This window comes from Podarcis erhardii, assembly GCF_964252035.2.
Source record: "Podarcis erhardii genome assembly, chromosome: 1".
Lineage (NCBI taxonomy): Eukaryota > Metazoa > Chordata > Lepidosauria > Squamata > Lacertidae > Podarcis > Podarcis erhardii.
Window position 1 is genome coordinate 46,485,150 of NC_138497.1, and position 20,674 is coordinate 46,505,823.

Below are 20,674 nucleotides of genomic sequence, written 5' to 3' on the forward strand. Positions count from 1 at the left end.
GGATGCTTCCCAGGCCCTTGTGGGGTAGTGTGAGGAGGCACCTCTCTTTGGGGCAGGGGCGGCAGCTGCGGCTGCCCAGAGGACTCCCAAGGAGAGGGTAGAGGAGAGGGGGCTGAGGGAACACTCCACAAGGGAGGGTGTTCAAAAAGGGGTGAGGGGCTGCCAGCTCTGCAGGCAAGGGGTGACTTAACTGGGCTCCAGAAGAAAGAAGGTAGTTGGTCAAGGGAGCCATGGACTCAAAAGAGGTTGAAAACCTCTGCATTAGAGGGATATGCCTAAGGGAGCCTTGGGGAAATGGCATTCATCTTCCTTAAAAAAAATAAAAACTATGACAAATAAGCAAATGTACCAGGCTAACGTAACAACTATGAATATCCAAATTAAGTTTAGTGTGCACAAAGTCAATAAAAGGAAGGCAAGATATCTGAAAAGCCTTCTTTCCTTCCTCTTCCACCTTGCTGCTTCCCATCTCCTATCCGGGATTTTATCAGTAAGAAGGGCTTATATGCCAAAAATATCAACCTTTGCCATGGACTTTAGTTATACCCTTTTCATAATCTGTTGACAAAAAGAGATGTGTATATTGGTGCTAAATTAGTACAGCCAGGAGTAACGAGCACAAAAAAATACGAATAAAAATTAGCAGATTTTTCAAACATATATAGTTTTATTTGTATGGCACCTTTCCATAGTTAAAACTATGCTCATGGCAGCTTACAAAATGAAAAATACATAATTATTAAAAGTAGTCATAAACAATAAAACATCAAAAAGTACACAACCACATTAAAACAAAATCCATATAAATCATAACATCAACTTAAAAATACAAAAAAAAAAAAGTAACAGCAACAACCCCCCACCCCCACCTCAGTCAGTAGAGCCCCAAAGTCTGTTCAGCGGCCTCAGCTTTTGTAGCTGAAGTCAGTTAGGGCCCAGGTCCTCCCAGGCCAAGTGGGAAAAGGCTTCCAGGGCAGGGAACAGGACTCACAGCCAAGATGGGAATTTAAATGGGAAGCCAAAAGTAGGTGCCTGCTCACAAAGGAATTGTCATAAGATAATACAAATTACTGAAGTGTCTTTGGCTTGCCATTATAAAGCAAGTAGGAAAAGGTGATACACCCCTGCCAAACTGAAGTTTAAATCCCACATAGGTTTAGAATAAAAATGAAATAAATATTCTTCACACACCATACCATGAACAGCCCCACAAACAGGGATTTTCCTGGTTCACATATTCTACAAGGTGCAGTGCATGGTTAACCCAGCACACAGGTGTGTTTCTCAGTCTGGGATCCAGCTGTAGTAAGATGAAGCAACCATGCCAAAACATACCAAAAAAAGTTACAAAATTAAAGGCTTCGAGTCAACTATTCCGTGACAAAGTTGTTATTCGTTTCCAACGTGGCAGCTGGCAAATGGAAAGATAGGCTTAGATACTGGTTTCAAAAATGAAGCATTTCTTCTTTTGTTTACAATGAAGTATTTGAATTCAGCCTTCACTATATATTATTTCAGTGTAAAGATTCAATGTATAATAAGAGAAATAACAAAGTCTGTTTTACAGATTCAGTAAAAACAATCATATTTTCCGCAAGCCTACTGTTCCCCTTCTGAAAAAGGTAACTGCAAGTCACCATTCTTCCATTAATTGACTTATGGTGACACATTTATGATTTCTCTACATAAAAGCACTGGGAAGGTCATCCAGAGAGTCTTCACTGTTGTGTCTTATCAGGATAGGGTTGCATTCCTCTCAAGGGGCAAGAATACAGTTTGGTGGTTCTCTTGGACTCTGTGGAAGAGCCAGTGGCTAGGAGTGCTTGCTACCAGCTTAGGTTTCCGCAGCAGCTTGAATCCTATCTGGAGATGTTTATGGGCCAAAACAACAGGCCAACCACAAGAACTGGCCAAAGCTTTTCTTAAAAAGCAGATACCTGTCCCCACCTCTAAGCAACGCACTCCTGGTCATTCCCTGATCCCTCAGAATTACTAGGCAGTAGCAGGTGTGCTTTGCTGGAAACTTTGCAGGAGGTTAAGATGCACAGGCTTCCGCCACCTGCTACGCTCTCTTCCTTTCCAATCCTATAAAGAATTTTTATTTATTCATTCTATGTATTCCACTTTTCCTTTAAGGAGCGCAAGGTTTCTCCCCCCCCTCTAATCTTTGTCACAACAGCCTTGTGAGGCAAGCAAGACTAAGATAGTGACTGGCCCAGGGCAGGATTTCAGCGCTGGCTACCCAGGTCCTAGTCTACATGGGGTGTGGAGGCAGAAAGGAATAGCAAGCGCCAAGAAATCCCAATTAATAATAATAAAAAAGAAGGAATGGTGAGGGAACTTGGTGCACACTAAAGGGATGTCTGGGAGAGCCACATTCAGAACCTCCAGTCCAAAATATTTAATTTATTCCTACTCGTCAAAAAACCCTACAGTTTCTTAAAATATTTTGAACATGGAACAGACTCTCGGTTATGCTTATGAAAAAAGTCACGTTAACCAGTTCATTCAAAAGCATCATAGTCCAGATTCTCCTTCTCCAGGGGGTTGAGGTGGTGGTTGCTTGTAGTATGAAATTACAGTTTTGACAACTGAGTAGGTATTTGTACACCTAAGTATCTTAAGGATTCAATGACCCACTTAAATGAAAATTGTTCCCTGCAATGAAACAGCCCAGCAGATCAGTCTTGAAATACTGTGCTGATCCTCATTGGTAAGGAAGGTTTTCACTTTACGTCTAGGAATAAGTGCCTTATATTGTTTTTGAATGCTAACTACAATATGTCATTAAGTCCCACTTGCCACTCCAGTGGAAAAGTTAACTCTATGAATATACTCAAATCCACACCCCTGGGGGACCTTCAAATCAAATATATCTGCAAGCCATAAACACCTGTCATATCCTGTTCCAAACGCTCATTAAAACCATAGATGAGAACACCCAGAACTGTTTTCCACATCAAAAGTCTTGTCTTTTGAGTTTTGGTAGGCTTTTTGGAGCCTTTGAAAATGATGCTTAACAGTTATCTCAGCAAAAGCTGTGCTGATATTCCCAAAACTGTCTTCCAAGCCCCCAAAGGTGGGCAACAGTCTCAATTTCTGTTCTGGTTTTGCAGCAGCCCTCTTTGGTAGCTGTCTCTCACTCCTTACTCATTTTAGAACTACAAGCTGCTATTGTGGATTAGGTGTCATCAGACATGCTGGTATCTGAGCTCCAAGTAAAAGAATTAAATTCCTCCTTCAGCTGCTGTTGTCTTAAAAACCATACCACTTTTCCAGAGACTTTGCAAAAACATTTGTTATTGTGCTGGAATGGATCTGCGGTTTCAAATCCACCATCCACTAAGAACTTCAGTCTCCCTTTATCTTTTAAGAAACATTTTTATAGTGGAATGATGAAGATGCAGAATCTCTAAAAACAGCAGCAGCAACAAACAACAAACTTTCGCTTAAATTCTTAAACATTTGAGTTTAACACAAAAAATCTTATCTAGATTTCAGTAAGCAAAGTTCCTGAAGAACAGTCAAAATAAAATCTAAATCCACTTATTTTAAAAAGCGTAAAATGGTGTGCTGAACAGGTCAGGTTTAGCATAAATCTGCACGTACTTGTTCCCTATCCATCACAGTAGAAACATACTTTGGGAAGCAAGTATTTGTTGTGCTTGATTTATGTCACTTGAAATATCTCTCAGATAATTCTAGTTCTTAAGACGTTGGGAACACGAGCAGACCCACCTCAGAGACTCTGCAAGATGGCATAGCTTTTGGTAAGCATTTCTAGCAAATTACAGAAGCAAGAAAAATATTATGTATTGAGTAATCAGCAAGCTCAGTAACTGGAACTGAACATGTTCAGCCCAGAAGCAAGAATGGTAGGTATAATCAGGATTTCCAGAACAGTAGCCATTCTGCATGGCATGGGCAATATTCCTGCAGGTTGCTTGCACTGCTGATGAAAGTACCCTTCCTCGATAGCCAGCACTGTTTTACTATTTCTGTGGGCTTATATAAAACCTATAATCTCTCCAATAAAACAATTAGGAGCAAGCATGCAGCATGGAAACTGTAAAGTGGCATATCTGAGGACGCAGGTATACTGAATTTTTTCTTCTATGAGCTTCAACATCTGAAGCTGACAATATGCAATAAAAATCAAAGCACTTTGTTTGAAAATAGCAAAAGCAACTAACTGCTCCCATAACCAGTTGACTTTATTCACAATATTCTGAAAAAAATGAAAACTGAGGAGAAAAGTGTTCACGAAATAAGAAAATAAAGAATATTAAAGGAAAGAACCACAGCCCATCTCCGTACAACAATATGCAGGGCAGACAGCCTCCACATTTTTGTTCTCCATCACTGAGGTGGAGTGGAATTGTCCGCTTCATTGGCAGGGAGACAATATGGATCGTCTGTTTTATAGGAGAAATAATGGAGATCCTGCTTGACAGCCATAAGCAAGCCGGGAACCCCTCGGGAGCCTCCAAGGTGTGATGAAAACTCCACACTTGGGATGGAGTCAGTGGAAAATGGATGTGGAGAAGGGATAGTCCGTAGCAAATGAGCATCTTGGAGACTCCAAATTCGGGTATAACAATCCTGACCCACTGAGGAAGGAAAAAACAAATATTCTAGCATCTAACAGCCCATTACGTCCATTTGATAAAATACTTGTTACATTTACACCTCCCTGTCTCCTCAATCATGCGAGGCTGCTTGAAGGAAATACATATGTGGAAGAAAGGGCAAAGGAATCTCCCAGAGAGGAGAAATTTTCTGGAAATTTGGGTCAGCAGAACTAAACACATTTTGTGGAGTCCTGGGCATGTTTCCTGTCAGCTACTAAGATTTCTTCACAATTCAAATGCAGGACATTTGAACATATTTCATATTTCATATTTATAGGACATATTTATAGGTTATACAAGTCCATCTGAAACACTGGGCAGCTGCTGCCAGCCAGTGTGGACAACACTAAGGCAGATGGACCAATATTTTGACTTGGTACTGTGAGTGAAATGCACTGGATCCAGTGGCTGAACAACGATGGAAAAACCTCTCACTACACAGCCCTAGAGATATATAAAACATTTGTCAAAAACAACTGCAGACAGCTTTGTCTCAACAGCCTTTTTTTAAAAAAATAAAAATTATTAAGGATTTTCTTGTTTTACAGAAGTAAGTGTAATGCCTTGTTTTTTTCCCCCCATGTAACATTTTTAAAAATCCGTTTCATTTGTTGAGGCATTAGGGGGAGAAGAAAAAAGAAAAGAAAAAAGAAAGGGGGGTGGAAAGAGGGAAGATGGATGGGGATGGGGTCAGGTGGCGGTGTTTCTATTATGTTTAATGTATGGAGTTTGGTGCCAGCGTTGCTTGTGTTGTTCACTTGTGTTCCTTTGGTGGTGAGAGAGGTTGGGGTTGGCCTAGGGTGTGATTGTTTGTTTGTGATTGGCTGTGGTAATCTTTGTTTTCGTGTGTGAGTGAGGTGGGTGGGTGTTTTGGATCAGGTTAGCCATATTGATTTGTATGCTGTTGGTGGATTATTGTCATTGTCCTGTTGGGCTGTGTATGTGATAAAGGGGAGCCATACCGGGGTGAAGACGTCTTCTTCTGTTTGCCCCCATGTCAGTTTCAGCTCAACAGCTTTTTTTAGGCAAACTCCATTTTGTGCATGACCATGTGCCCTACCTGCTGTAAGAAGCCCTTCTTCCTCATTGACATGCAAAGGCAGAATGCTGTGTTCATTATGATGACCATGATATTCTTTCACACATTTTAGTTTTCTCAGATCCCAGAGTTTTATCTGTGAATGGACAGAGTAAGAGAACAAACACATCACTTAAAGGAAAATCCTCGGAATGCTTAGGCAAGGCAGTAAAAACAGTATTAATGGAATATTTCGTGAAACAAACTGGATCTCTACCCGGCCTGCCATGTCTGCAGCCAAGAGGTACTGCTCATCCTTCAGAAGATTCACAGATGTGACTGCTGAGTCATGAAACAGCTGGAGGCTTTTCAACCCTTGCCCTGTATTCATGGGGCGGCGGATATCAATGCTGAAAATCTCCCCTGAACGGCAGCCATTATACAGCACTGGAGCCTATAAAAGCCAAAGAACAAATTCAGTGGATTTCAACACTGCCTTACTTCTTGTACCCAAACCCTCCTTCTTGGGTAGCGAGGGGTTGTGTACCTGGGCTGTTCCCCCACCTCCATTTTATCCAAGCAACAAGCATCTGAAATAAGCTACATGATACCAACCAAAGAAAACCAGGCAAATTCAATGACTAGGATCTGAACCCAGGTTTTCTCCACCAAAGCTCAGTGCTCTATCCACTACTCCATAGTACAACTTTACTGTATCCTCAAAGCTTGTTTAAGTTGAGTGGTGACAACATTAACCACAGAAATTCAGGGCTATCATTGCCTGGGTCTGCTTGTTGCACAAAAAGTCTCTCCTACCTGGGTAGCAAACTGCTGTGCGAGAGCATCACTGCTGATAGAAAATATCTGACGATGACCGGTCACTGCATTGGTCACATGGACTTGTTGACTTAAACCTAAGATGAAACAAAATGTAAGCACCAGACAAGTAATTAGCTCCATAATGATAGTGGTAAAGTATTTCACCTTACCTGTGCTAAAGTAATTATCAGCCTGAGGATTCAGACACCAAGCACAGGACCAGGCTGTGGAGATCTTGAAGCTGCACAACATTCCAGGCTGGTCTCCTAAAAAGAAAAAGGAAGAAGCCATTAGGAAAGTATCCTCAACACCAGGTTTGTCCCCCCAAAATGGTATAGGGTACCTATCTTTTATTATTCACACCACTGTATCTTCAAAACATTCAAATGCAAAAAAACACTTGAAGAGCTTCTGCCACATTGAACTGCTTAACTGACGACTCAATGCCTGCTTTGCATGCCTGCCAGGAAGCAAGGCCATAGTCCACTTAGACCAAAGCAGTCTCATTTACTTTAGTCGAACTGCTTTGAGGAAGGAATTATGACAAATAAATTGCACGATGCATCCCTAAATCCCATCTTTTATAAGTATGCCCTCCACCCAAAGCATTATGCTTGCCTCTTTCACTGGCTGAACATTAGCAACGTGCTTCGGACATAATTTTAAAAACTATGTTCAATAAAGGGAGCAAAACAATTACCGACAGAAGGCTGACTAGTTACCTAAACTAAGCCAACAAAAGCCAGAGGCCTGGACATAAGGCAATGTCAGTGTTATTCTTATAACACTCAGAAAAATCACACTTGGGAACTGTAAAACTGGTATGTCTCATATAGGATCTCCGCATGCCTAAGACTTCACCCAACAGATATACACTACCTGCATTAGAGTTATTGAACAGAGATGCTGGAAGCAGGCTGGCACAGCCGAGAGTTTCTGCAATGCCCATGAGGCACAGCTTGATAGAGGTAGTTAAGGATATTAAAGAGACAATACAGACAGCTCTCGCAGGAACAGAATGTGTCACTTTAAATCAGCCCAAGAGGCAGATCTCCCTCTGCCACAGTTGCACTAATAAATATTTCACTAGAAAACAGGAGATTTCAGAGCATTTCAAGATGTACAACATGCACTATCAAGAAAGCATCATAGATAAAAGTGTTAACTTATGGGGTTCCCCACCCCCATTTAAACCAATGTCTCCAATCTCTGCTCCCTACTTTTAGCATGGATGCTAAGAATAAACAGAAGGAAAAAAACAGATAAATGATGGAAGTCATGTTCCTCCTCTTTCTACCACAAAGCACAAAAACATTGCAGTAGCATTACTTAAGTTCAAAGCCCCAGAACAGAAAACTGATTTTTCTAGAATCATACTGAAGAGAACACGATTTTCATGTTTTTTGGGAGGGGTCTAAATGGTGCACATCCTCCAGGCATGCCTGGAGTTGTTCAGCAACCACCCGCTCAATCACCTTGCCCAAAAACAGAAGATTTGAGACTGGGTGATAGTTGGCCATATTGGCCAGGTCCAAAGATGTTTTTTAAGAAGTGGTTTAATAACCACCACTTTCAGTGGGTCTGGGAAGGCTCCCTCAGAGAGGAAAGAATTCACCACCCCGCAGAGCCCATCGCCCAGCCCGGCTCACTTTTATGAGCCAGGATGGGCAAGGATCCAGGAGACATGTGGTTGGTTTCACTTGTCCAAGCAGCCTGTCCACATCCTCACTGGAACTGATCCATGCAACATCACCAGACAGGACCCTAGCACTCTTCCACCCCAGCCTGGATCCCACTGTGGAGTCTACCTCTTTCTGAATCTGAGCGACTATCTGCAAAGAACTTTTCAAAATCATTGCAGGAGATAATTGGGGTCATCACAAGGCCCTGATGGTGATGGTGATTCCGCTAGATTGTGAACCACTTGAAAAGAGTCTCCTGCTGCTGTTCTCTACAGATGCAACAGAAGCGGTGAAGAAGGTCCTCTTCGCCGTCACTATCACCACTTGGTAGGCTCAACATTGAGCTCTAACCAGTGTTCGGTCTGACTCGGAATGAGTTTTCAGCCACCAGTGCTCTAGCAGTGTCAGCGATTGTTTCATCATCCTCATCTCCAGCGAAAACTACAGGGCCAGCCGGGCTCCATGCAATCAGAGAGGGTGCTTTTGAGCCAGACAGTCGATAGCATTTCATTTTATTATAAGAAGGATATAACACATGGGAATCTGGATGACTTAGTGAGGCCCAACACACAGAATTCACCTTGAAAATAAACAAAAACAAACAAACAAACAAACAAACAAACAGAAAATGCCTATTGGAACAAGGATATATGAATGCAGATAGATTAACTGAACAGGCTAGTGTTGAAAGTATAACCCTGCTCCCCCCACCCCCTGAAAATGAATAGGAAGCTGAACACAATCTAGTAAATAAATGAGAATCCATAGATTTCATACAGATTGGCACAGCTCTTTAACCAGGCCTTTGGCTATTAAACAATTTATGGCCTTTCAAAAGTGTGTTTGTGTGGGATGTGTGTAATTATTTCTTTTTTAAAATGTTAGGCATTTTGTGTTTTTATACTGTGCACTGCAATCTTTGGAAAAGGGTCTCATCCCTATGGTTATAAGGACTGATATTCCACCCTCCAAAAACTTGTTTAAGCAGAGATGAAACACGTTCCCAATGTCTGGTCTTGGTTTAGCAGTCTTGCAATTGAATTCTGAAGAGAGTTTCCATAGTCAAACTACATATGAGTTACAATAATCTAACCTGGAACACAGATAACTGTGGCTAGGCTCTCACACAAGAGCAGCTTATGAGACCAGAGGCTTATCTAGTTCAACATCCCATGTCCCATAGTGGTCAAACCAGATGGCTATGGAAAGCCCATAAGCAGAACACAAGTAAATTGGTCCTCTCCAAGTGTTGTTCCCCAGCAACTGATATTCAGAAATCTACTTAAGTGCTCCACATTTCTGCTTGTTCTCAATAGTTAGGGTTAAAGAGAATAAATAAATTCTAAACTTGAAAGAAGGACAGAGCAGTACCTTGCGGTTTGTAAAATACAGGTTGTCGTACATTTCCACAGTAAGAGTATTCTTCCCCAAACCACTGAGGTTGACAATACCACATTTGCATCCTCCATGCTCCACATCATTCACAGTGAATATTCTTTCAGAGGCACTGTCTGCCTGCAAAAGCAAGGTGTGAATTGCTGAGGGGTTACTTTTCCCCCAAGGAGGGCTCTTCCACTAACGAAGAAAATCGCAAGCTCATCTCAAAATGTTACAGAAAGTTTATCAGTTGCCAAATGCCCCCCTGCCACCCACCCTGCCCCAAGATCCAGCTAGTAGCTGCCATTCTTCCAAATGAATGGCAGAAGAATTTCTGAAAGTACCCATGGATGCATCTGGAAGAGATCATTCTTGCTGTAAGATCACATTGCAACCTTAATACCAAGATAAATGACTGCCCTAAGGTAAGTAACAAAACAAAACAAAACCCCTCCAACTTACCATTATCAATTTAAAATTGTTGCTTCCACAAATAGAGGAATCTGGGGTCTCAATTTCCAATTTCCTTCTCTGCATGCAATTCACTTTTAATTCATGGATCGACCTACGTCAGAACGAGGAAAAGAGAACCACCACGGAAACTGGCATTTAATGTCAACAAAGCCAAAATCAGTATGAGAGCCAGTATCAGTGCTAACAATCAAGTGTTGTTTTAGAGTGGTCAGATAAATTAAGAGTGCTGTCCTGTGGCCCCTGGAGATGGTGTAGCAGCCATCATAGGACAGTTCAGATCTAACCCTTCTACATAACAAACTGAACTGTGGGTCAGGGAGAACTAGTGTCGGATAATCCTTCTCCAATGGCACCAGCTTCCTCTGACACCTTGGCCCAACATGATGCAGGGTCAAAAGGGTGGGGACACTCTAGGAAGCTGCTTGGGTCCAAAGCCCTCCTGGTTTCCTGATAACATTCCAAAACTCGGGAGATTTACATACACTTCTGAACTTTATCTAAATGTATCCAGCCCCTTGTTTCCAACAGGAGGGAAATGAAAAACCAAAGTATTAAAAAAAATATTTTACACATGGTAATGGAAGGACTGCACTCTGTACTCCATTCTATTCTGCCAGTAGAGTCTGACAAGGCATTAACAGATGGGTGGTTAAAATGCTTTCATATTTCCCCACCAACTAGCCATAGGATTGTACCCGAGTGTTCCCAAACCTATCATTTCCAGTGCAAAGTCCAATAGTGGGGGTTGGGGGTTGGGGGAGAGAATAAATTGCAGTGTATTGCCTATCAACATCAATGAAATTCCATAGATGATATCCAATGTTCACCATACTCAAAGGAGACTTAAGCCTGCTAATTTGAATAGCTGGTTCCTCCCCTATCAACTTGCCAGATGGATCGACCCCCCCCCCTTTCACTGCTCTGGGGGTTCACCTCCACCTTCCCACCAGTCAATTTCAGGTGGCATACAGTGGTGGGAGGAGAGACGAGGGAAAGCCCCATCATGCAAGTGGAAGCCCTCGCATAGGGCTTTTGCTGATGGGGCTTGTAAGGTGAATCGCGCAAATGCTTTTACAAGTGAGTTAGTTGGATAGCACCCTCAGTGACAGCAACAATTAGACTGTTTAGCTGAAATAAAATCTAGTCTAATATAGGCTGCCCTTTGGGAGGAAGGACGGGATAAAAATGGAGTATAAGTAACTTATATACAAGAACTACACATTGTTTTTAAAATACTATGAACAGAGAAAGAATACCATTTGATCAAAAAAGTACTTTGATAACTATCTCTTCCACCAAATCAAGCAAAATAAGTTTTAGGTAGGCTGCAAACCAAATAAATGTGAAAGGTATGTTGTAGATCCATCCTCCACATACTGTAGAATCTGATACTGATATATTCAGTAATTGGGCACCTTGTAGTCACTCTGGTCTGTTAGAGAAGTTCCCCTTTTCCACAGAGCTTAAGAGAAAGAGCTTTGCAACATAAAAGGAATGTTAAATCACCTTACCTGCGATAGTTGATAGAGCTAGGCAAACCTAACTGCCTCTTGCGTAAAACGATTGAAGAGTTCAGCCCAGACCTGGATGCTTTCTGTTTAAAAATGGTGAAAGGGCACAATCATGTTCCTTGTGCTTAAAAAAATCATGGGCTGCATCCAACAAAACCATAAGCAGAACTATCACACAATGGAATTTCCTAACCTCCACATGTGTGCTTGAGTACACACAAACACAGTCCTGCTCTGGAGGAATGGGGGAACTCCCAAAGCAGTATTGGGGGGGGGGGGCTTTCAGAAGGACAAAGGGTAGGAAGTTCCATTGCACCACTGGAAGTTGTTCATCCAATGACTTCATTGAATACAACTCCATGAACTCTTCAAGTACAACTGTCACTCTTACATCGAGCAAGCGTGTGGACTTCACATAATCTTGTTCTATGTTTAATCAAATGAATAATGTAAGCTTTCAATTTATGAATTAAAGCTTGAACAATAAGATTTTCCAACGTAAGAGAAACATGTAAACTTACATCAGAAACCAGAATCTGGCATAGAATTACGTACCCTTAAAGCAGCTGATGGCAATGACCTTACGCGTTAAGTGAACCTAATTTGAGAGAATAATTAAGCGCAACAGCTCACCTTCATGCATTTCTCCTCCTCCTCCAAGAGCTTTAGCCTTTGACTCTCCATTCTTCTGTGCTGAATACTCTCACTGGTGAGGGGGTTGCTGTTGTTATGCCCAGGAAGCAAGCGAAAGTAGCGGTTCCTTTCAGGATCGTAGTAAAATCCTGGTAATTCTTAAAAAGAAATCAAACACTGTTAGCTGAACCCTCTTCCATCTTCCCCATAGATTACACTGCATGACAATGGACAAACATTTGTAGCACTTCATACAACTACTTTCTGTGGTAGGAAAAGCATCCACCATTGCAGCTTAACACGAGGAAGTAGTTGGTAGTTTTCTTACAAATAAATATAAAAACTCAGTGCAAAGGACAACTGTAGCTATTTACAGGGTGGATTTGATTTAAATCATGATTTAAATCACTAGCCAGTAAGACTTGATTTAAATAGGATGGATGCATCCATGAGCAACTAAAAAAGATGCTCAGGATATCTTTAGGGGAAAAACCTGAGTCATTCTTACTGAGTATAGTAGGAGATGAGATACCACAAGAAAGGAAAAAAATATTCTTTTATGCAACTGCAGCAGCCAGGTTACTCCTTGCAAAGAACTGGAAAGGAAATTATATACCCACAAAAGAGGTTAAAACAAAATAAAAAAATTCCTTCCAGTAGCACCTTAAAGACCAACTGAGTTAGTTCTAGGTATGAGCTTTCGTGTGCATGCACACTTCTTCAGATACGAAGAAGTGTATCTGAAGAAGTGTGCATGCACACGAAAGCTCATACCTAGAACTAACTCAGTTGGTCTTTAAGGTGCTACTGGAAGGAATTTTTTTATTTTGTTTTGACCATGGCAGACCAACACGGCTACCTATCTGTAACCACAAAAGAGGATTGGCTATATAAATTAACAGAATTTATAGAACTGGCAAAATTAACTGCGGCAATAAGATATCAAACACATCAGAAATTAAGGTCACAATGGTTATGGTTCGAAGAGTACATGAGCAAACACTGCTCTAAAGGTAACATGCTGGTATGTTTAGACTAAGCTTGTAAAGTTGTCTTGATAATAGTATACTAAAAGAAATAATGTAGTGATACATTATTTGCAATGTAAATAAGAACTTGAATGAAAAAATGACAAGCACTGGTGGAGGGAAGTCACAAAGGTGTATTATCATCCACCTATTTTATGTACTTCTTTCTTACCTTAATTTTTTTCTTTTGTTTTTCTTCTTATCTTTTTTTCTTTTTGTTATTATTATGGTTGCAAATGTATGTGTATTAATGTTTATATGAACATCTAATCAAATAAAATAAATAGTTTTTTTAAAAAAAAAGACTTGATTTAAATAATCTTTTTACAAAAAGACTCGTTCTTCCTGGTATAATCTTAATATTTACAACCAGATGAAGCCCTCATTTTTGGAATAATAAATTTTCAGAGTAGTTTTTACTGTTATAGCAAAAATTACTGATTTGGTTATACTATTAGAAATACATAGATAATTATGAAATTATTGTGAGATTTAATAATTTAACTATTTATATTTGGACAACTTTTCTGCTGTACTTTTTTGGAAGGAGAAAAATAACAATTTCCTTAATAACAATTTAAACAATTTATTTAACTAAAACAGTAACATTATAGCATATGTATCCATGCTTGTTAACTGATGTGGTTAAACAACTGACTTGCACAATTATTACACAAAGATCCCAAGACTTGTGGAGTTTTCTGCGCACGAGGTTGCACTTTCATTTTTACAGATTCACACTTAGCTACTTGTGCAGATCTATTCCACTCTGAACAACCTATTCATTGAACCTCTTGGAACTCAGCATTTAAGAGGTATGGGGTTGATTCTGTGTATGTAAATTTGGAAAGGCACAATGGGATTAAGTTTTTTTCCTCAACTCTGTATGTTTGTAACATTTTTCCTGTGACGAAAAGGCATGTTATATCGGCAGACACAAATTCACACTTCTGAGAACTGCAAAAACAAGCATCTGTGATAATATCTTCTTGTTAGAAAAACTGCCCCAAATAATCTTACAGAAACCTCTGGAAGAGCATGACATTGTGAATGGATTAATGAAATTCATTTACAAAAAAATTTAAACATTGAATATAAAGCCTCATGCTACATAATTAAAAACAAATCCTTATTAGAAAACTCTCTTTAGAAAGATTTTTCCTCCAAAAGCATTTTATTTTTAAAAAATCCAATTTTATTTTTTTAAAAATCAGGTTTTATTATTTTTTAAATCATTGATTTGTATCCACCTTGGCTACTTATAATGAAAGCAGCAAATCAAAGTTACTGCATTCACCAAGTGGAATAGAGACAGCATAGTCATTCTTTAAAATTACTTTAACTTTGCACACAACTTTTTTAGCACATTATAGTGGCCGTCTCCAAAAGGCTTCAGGGAGGTTAACTCCTTTTACAATATGAACATGTATTATTTTCAGCTTTACTTTCCAAGAAGTTGCTCTGGACAGATGTATCTGATTTCTATCTGACCAGATATGGCAGTTGTCCCCCACTCATCCCTGTTGACATTGCTAGAATGTGAGAATCTTTAAACAGCATATTAACTCTATGAATTTAGTAATGGAATTATTTGTCAATCATGCAGGTTGATGCAGCAGGGCAGTTCTTATGTACAGAAATGAAGATGGAAACCTCACTCTCAGTTGCTGAAGTTGACAACATGTTTGGCAGAAGCACCCTAAAGAAACCAGTATTAATAAAGATGGCATGGCAAGGCCTTGAAATACTCATTTATGTGAATTATGTTTGAAAAAATGTTTATATATTTATCATTTGAAAAAAAGATTTGACTTCAAGAAAGCCACTACTTTCCATTTGTCAATTTAACTTGTCAATATTTTAAAACTGATTAAAATATTCCTTAGACACAGGCGGCAGGCACCCTTTGAAAAGTTGAGTGACAATACATGTCAAAGGTCTCAAACACATGAAAGCAGTGGGAACTTTCTTGGTAAATTCCTTACCAGGTGGTGGCATGCTCGAGAGTATTTCAGATAATGCAGCGGAGGGAGATTCATCTTCGCCAGTGTCTGGGTACAGTGGTGGTTCTTGTCTATAAGAAGGAGACACATAAGTAAGAAAGATTCCATAAAATATTTGGTGGGTTAAATATTAAACAAGTACAAATATCAAATTAACTATGAGTGAAAAGGTTAAGAGTGAATTAAAAAGCAGGAAACTAATTTCAAGAAATGTTGTTACCCTGAGCAATATAAAGCCACCTACTCCAGTGTTCTATTGGGGAACTCAATTTTGTTGGGGGACGCTGAGGAAGAGAACGGAATAAGAAAAGGGAACATGTCCCCTGCTCTCTCTCTCTCTCTCTCTCTCCCTCCCGCTATTACATTTCTTTTCCCTCCCGCATTGGAAAAACGCCCCACCTCTCAGTATAATACTCAGATTCCACCTCATCCAATATCCCCCTGGATCTTTCACTTCCAAGTCCTCCTACAACACTGCTTACAATAACCAAATGTTAAGTCCCATGGTCTACTCTATCCCAATATAGGAGTCAATTTTACTGTGTGTATGCAGTTTATAGGCAGATTACCTAATCTCTACAGAGTTATCCAGAGCAACATACATACTTCAGATAATTTACTATTGACTCGGAGTGACGTCCACACAAACATTTTGCTATCTGTTTTAATAGGGGCAATCAAAAAATTAGCCATTTTCATCTAAAAGGCATATATCACATATGAACTGTGAACAAAAAAATAACATAAAACCCTAAAGACCTTTTTAGATAATGCTTAAGGGCCAAAACGCTTCATTGTTTATATATTTATTTTATTTAAAAAATACTTGTATACTTCAAATTCATAAAAACAATGAAAGCGGTTTACACCAATTATACGTACATATTGAAATCACATAAAGTTTAAAATGATAGAAACTATTTTTAATTGTCTGCATATTTATTATTACTTTTCTTAACTATCTGCATATTTATTTCTGTAAACCACTGTAGAAAGTGCATGAAAAAAATTAATGTTTCAGCTTTTCTGCTTCCTCCAATGGACACCGACACTGATGTTCTGCAGCACTGAGTTGCAAACTGAGTGCGGCAGGGCAACAATTGTGCCAATATTTAAGCGTGGACTTTCACTGTAAATATCCGAGACTCATCCATTCTATTTAAAGCATTAATCCTTAAAAATTTGAAAGTATCATCACCTACCCTAGCCTTGATGAAGAAGTCCAGCGGTGGCGTATCCTCCACGTCTGATTGGGACCTGGCCTTCGGTTGTCTCGCCAGCAGATTCTGCCTCGCCAACAGTTTCGTTTCATTCTGTGCACTGTACAGCACAACTTTCAGCAGTTTTGAAGAGCTCTACACAAATAACACCTCAATTCAGCTGCTTTAAAATCTGTGTTCACAGTCACATCATACGCCCCGAAAGCACATGGCTTCTCCCAAAGAATCCTGGGAATGGTAGCGTGTTAAAGGCTGCTGAGAATTGTAGCTCCCCCAGGATTCTTTGGGGAAATTATTTCAAAAAGTAGTTTGTGATACAGTGGTACCTCTGGTTACGTACTTAATTCGTTCCGGAGGTCCGTTCTCAACCTGAAACTGTTCTTAACCTGAAGCACCACTTTAGCTAATGGGCCTCCCGCCCCCGCCGCACAATTTCTGTTCTCATCCTGAAGCACTGTACATACTGTACATACCACTGTACATACAACATGTGTTCTTCAACTTAAAAAACAAAAAATAAGGAAAGAAGTCCACCGGGCTAGCAGTAAAACCAGAGCTCCAGTAAAGCAACTCTCTGGATCCTAGCCGCTGCACAATAACATTCATCCAACTTACTCTCTGATTCATTTAAGACATCAAGCGAAACCCGTAACAAGCTTTCTGTGAGGATATAGGTATTGGATATTCCTACTACTGGTTAGTTTTGTCTTAGTATTATTAGCCTTGTACTGCAATTGTGTTATTACGCCGACTTTAATGGAAACTGTTTCTATACCGGCTTTCATGGAAGTTGTTTATTTTTATACAAGCCAGACTATCTAAAGAAGCATGCATGCATACGAAAGCCCATACCAATAACAAACTTAGTTGGTCTCTAAGGTGCTACTGGAAGGAATTTTTTTATTTTGTTTCGACTACGGCAGACCAACACGGCTACTACCTGTAACCATTACTTTTATGGTTAGATTAAGTCAAGGGTCTCCTTAAGAGGAAGAAAGGCTATCCAACCCAACAAGTAAATCGAATTTTATTATTCCGGTCACAGACCAGTTCCGGCTCACTTACAAGATCAGAAAAATCTTAAAACACAACAGGAATACATTGAATTGCAACTGGGTTTAACAGAGACGATTCAGATTCAGCAGCAGTTAAAATATACAGTAAATCTTGACCACTAAAATATAACTTGAAATTATCATAACCCAACCAAAACCTAAGCCACAGCTAAAGTCAGAGGAGAAAAAACAGCGAATTTGTGCCGAGGGGGCCGTAGCGGCCAACCAGGTGCCTGGGGGAAGTCCACAAAGTCGGTAGCACCCGGCGCCTCTGCCCTTCCCGCTTCAAGGAGTGAAGCAAAGACCCATAACTTCCCACACTCCCCCCGGACTCGGACCTACCAGCCTCAAGCAGCAGCCGTCAGCAGCCTCCTTCCTTCCAGCTCCGTTTCTCTCAAAACTCTGGAAGTGGTCAAGCAGTCGCTCCAGCCTCTCCTACTCCGCTTCTGCTCCTCCTCCTCCCAGGCTCCTCCCTCTGCTAGCGACCACATGCGCGCGCACGCACGCAGATCCCACCTAATCTTTGATCTTCAAGGTTCCAGACACCTCCAGCAGCGACGTGGCCGGAAAAAGTGCGCTCTGCCTCGTCTGGCGCCCGTTCACTCGGAAGCTTTAAGCTACTTCGACTCAGCACTTCCTTCAGCTTCCTTCTTCACAACTGCTCTCTCATTGGTTCCTTTCCTCGTCCCGCCTCTCCGCCCGCCCGAGGCTTTCAATTGGTCGAATCGGGCTGCCGATCATATGCCGTTTTGTTTTCCTCGCCGGGAGAGAGAGAGAGAGAGAGAGAGTCAGAGCGGCCGGACTATGTATCTAATGTCTCTCCCCGCGTCCCCTCCGCCCAACCTCACTCGCGCGCGGTCCTCCTGCCTCGCTGACGGTCACGTGACTGTTTGGCGGCGGGGAAGGGGTTACTGTATTGTCCGTTCAGAAGAAGTAGGCGGGGCGCGGAGGATTCTCTGGCCACGCGACGAACCCGTGTGGGCGTGGCTTAGAGCAACCTGTAGAAACTGGTTGAGGAAACGGCCTCGCGCCGTCGGGAGAAGTTTTTGGTTTTGGTCTTACCTCAGAGATGCGCTGTTGCTCGGGGCGCGGGCATCGAGAGCTCAGCTCTTTCTCTTGAAAGCCTAGTGCTAAGATAGAAATAGTACAATTAGGGAGAAGTAAATCCTTTTTTAAAAAAGTTTTTACAGTATTTATACTTTTCAAGTTTATACATTTCATTAGTTTTACAATCAATTTAACATTTCAAAGTTTGACTTCCTACCCCCTCTTTCTGCTGTTCCTTATTTTTTAAAAAAATACCTTCCAAATTCATTTAATTTGCTCATTTAATTATTTACTTTCAATATATACCCTTATGAAACTGCAAATAAATCCTTGGACTGCTACGTAAATCCTAGGACAGCTAAAATGTATATATGAAAGAGATCATAGAGCTGACTTCAGGGGGTCTAACTTTTGATTTAATTGAATGCCACCCATAAGTATATATACTGGGTTGAATTCTGTGGAACTTCTATATTGTATAGCAATACAGTGAAATCCTACTGGCTACACAAAATTGGGATGGATTTAATCCTTTAAATTAGTGTTGTTTTGTATGGATATTGGGTGAGTTTTGGCTTGAGGAATTTTGGACTTTAGTTGCACCAGTCACTCATTACTTTAAAAGGGATAATTTGGAATTAAATGTGCAAGAGATGGGACATAAAATTCAACACACAGCAACTTGCTTGATGGAACCCTCTTCCCTCTCCTCCCACCTTGCTGTTCTTTTGTGTTCTGACCACTCCAAGCTATTTTTTAGATAGGGGGATATGAGGTGGGGAAACCCCATTTCACTAGTGGAGATCCTTGTATGGGCTTCTGCTAGCAGGTCCAGTTACTTTAATCCAGTCTGTTTTGTTTAATCATGATTTTGGAATGTGTGGCATTACTATGCTGTGAAGTCTTAATTGTCTCATATAAAGATTTTTCATTTTGGCCTAATGAATTATTTGGCAATCCAGGTATTCTTGTTTCTTTTTATTGTTTATCTATTTCCCAGTGTTGGGCCAAAGTTTGTCAAACTTTTAAATCCATAATTACTAGTACTGCACATCATTACTAGTACATCTGCTCATTTATTTTAAGTAAGTACAGTGGTACCTCGGGTTAAGTACTTAATTCGTTCTGGAGGTCCATTCTTAACCTGAAACTGTTCTTAACCTGAAGCACCACTTTAGCTAATGGGGCCTCCTGCTGCCGCTGCGACGCCGGAGCACGATTTCTGTTCTCATCCTGAAGCAAAGTTCTTAACCTGAGGTACTATTTCTGGGTTAGTGGAGTCTGTAACCTGAAGCGTATGTAACCTGAAGCGTATGTAACCCGAGGTACCACTGTAATATTTTTAACACTGAATGAGGTGTGGGGTTTTTTATAAGCTCAGTGACAGGACTCATTCCAGCCAGTAGAGAGCAGCATTGCATTAACACAGTATACTTTTTCTGTTTTAATCAATGGCAACGGAGCACATTCTTTTACAAATAAAACTTTACGTTTGTTGTGAAGCAGTGTATGTTAGAACAGTTCAAAAATCTTTTTGGAAGTGGTCACATACAGCACCATTTCTGTTGTCACACTGGCCACTGGGTTGACTAGTAGAAGGAGTGGTGTTAAAATTAACATGCCTCATCGGTGAATTGGTTTTCTCTTTAAATTTACCGCTTGTGCTGTTTTTACCATCCCATTTATAGTTTAATCTGCTGGTATTATTACTAGTTATTATATAGTTCTAATTTATATCCTGACCTCCCTCTCCTAAGAGTGAAAGAATGGCTAGCTATGATAAAACTATGTAGAAACAGTATAAAACAGCACAATAAACACATTGCAGGCAGCAGTTATACATTGTTTTTTAGCAAAAGCTATAGGGCTGAGGTTTTACCTTGTGACACTGACTAGTGAGCAAATGTTCTCCTTGCTAATCAGATGCTGATAGCCAAGAGTCAATTGCTTGTCCCACCCCAACCCCCAGGTACCAAGCAAAAAGTTTCACTTCTCCATCCAGTGTTGCCAGGTAAAAATTCTTACAGTAGTAGCAGCATATTCTCCCCCGCAGTCAACCCAGAGGCAAAAACAGGCAGCCTGGTCTTATTACTAAATCCCTGGTCTCTGAGGCCCAAGATTCAGGCCAGGGCTTCATTTGCATGTTCCTCAGCATCTGGATGCAATTCTTCCATAG

General features: G+C 40.6%; 1 protein-coding gene and 1 long non-coding RNA gene across 4 annotated transcripts; one reads left to right on the forward strand and one right to left on the reverse strand.

Moving 5' to 3' along the window:
• Window positions 1-645: 645 nt before the first annotated feature.
• On the reverse strand, window positions 646-18,061 carry DCAF4 (DDB1 and CUL4 associated factor 4). 3 transcript variants are annotated; one of them, XR_014161440.1, is made up of 15 exons: window positions 17,794-17,916; window positions 16,379-16,531; window positions 15,159-15,247; window positions 12,146-12,303; window positions 11,513-11,595; window positions 9,990-10,092; window positions 9,522-9,665; window positions 8,681-8,730; window positions 7,348-7,427; window positions 6,639-6,734; window positions 6,466-6,563; window positions 5,927-6,103; window positions 5,692-5,806; window positions 2,779-4,610; window positions 646-2,737 (listed from the first exon to the last, which is right to left on the reverse strand). XR_014161440.1 is itself a non-coding variant. In XM_081881754.1 (14 exons), the coding sequence occupies exons 2-14, from the start codon at window positions 16,486-16,488 to the stop codon at window positions 4,360-4,362; spliced, it is 1,554 nt and encodes a 517-aa protein (XP_081737880.1). In that variant the 5' UTR covers window positions 16,489-16,531; window positions 17,968-18,061; the 3' UTR covers window positions 646-4,359. The 3 variants fall into 3 exon arrangements, 2 of the variants coding, with proteins under 2 accessions (XP_081737880.1, XP_081737879.1); XM_081881754.1 differs by lacking the exon at window positions 17,794-17,916 and adding an exon at window positions 17,968-18,061 and having other exon boundaries at window positions 646-4,610; XM_081881753.1 differs by having other exon boundaries at window positions 646-4,610.
• LOC309353098 lies at window positions 13,510-14,924 on the forward strand. Its single transcript, XR_014161528.1, has 2 exons — window positions 13,510-13,988; window positions 14,780-14,924. It is a non-coding gene; the product is annotated as an uncharacterized lncRNA (long non-coding RNA).
• Window positions 18,062-20,674: the final 2,613 nt, after the last annotated feature.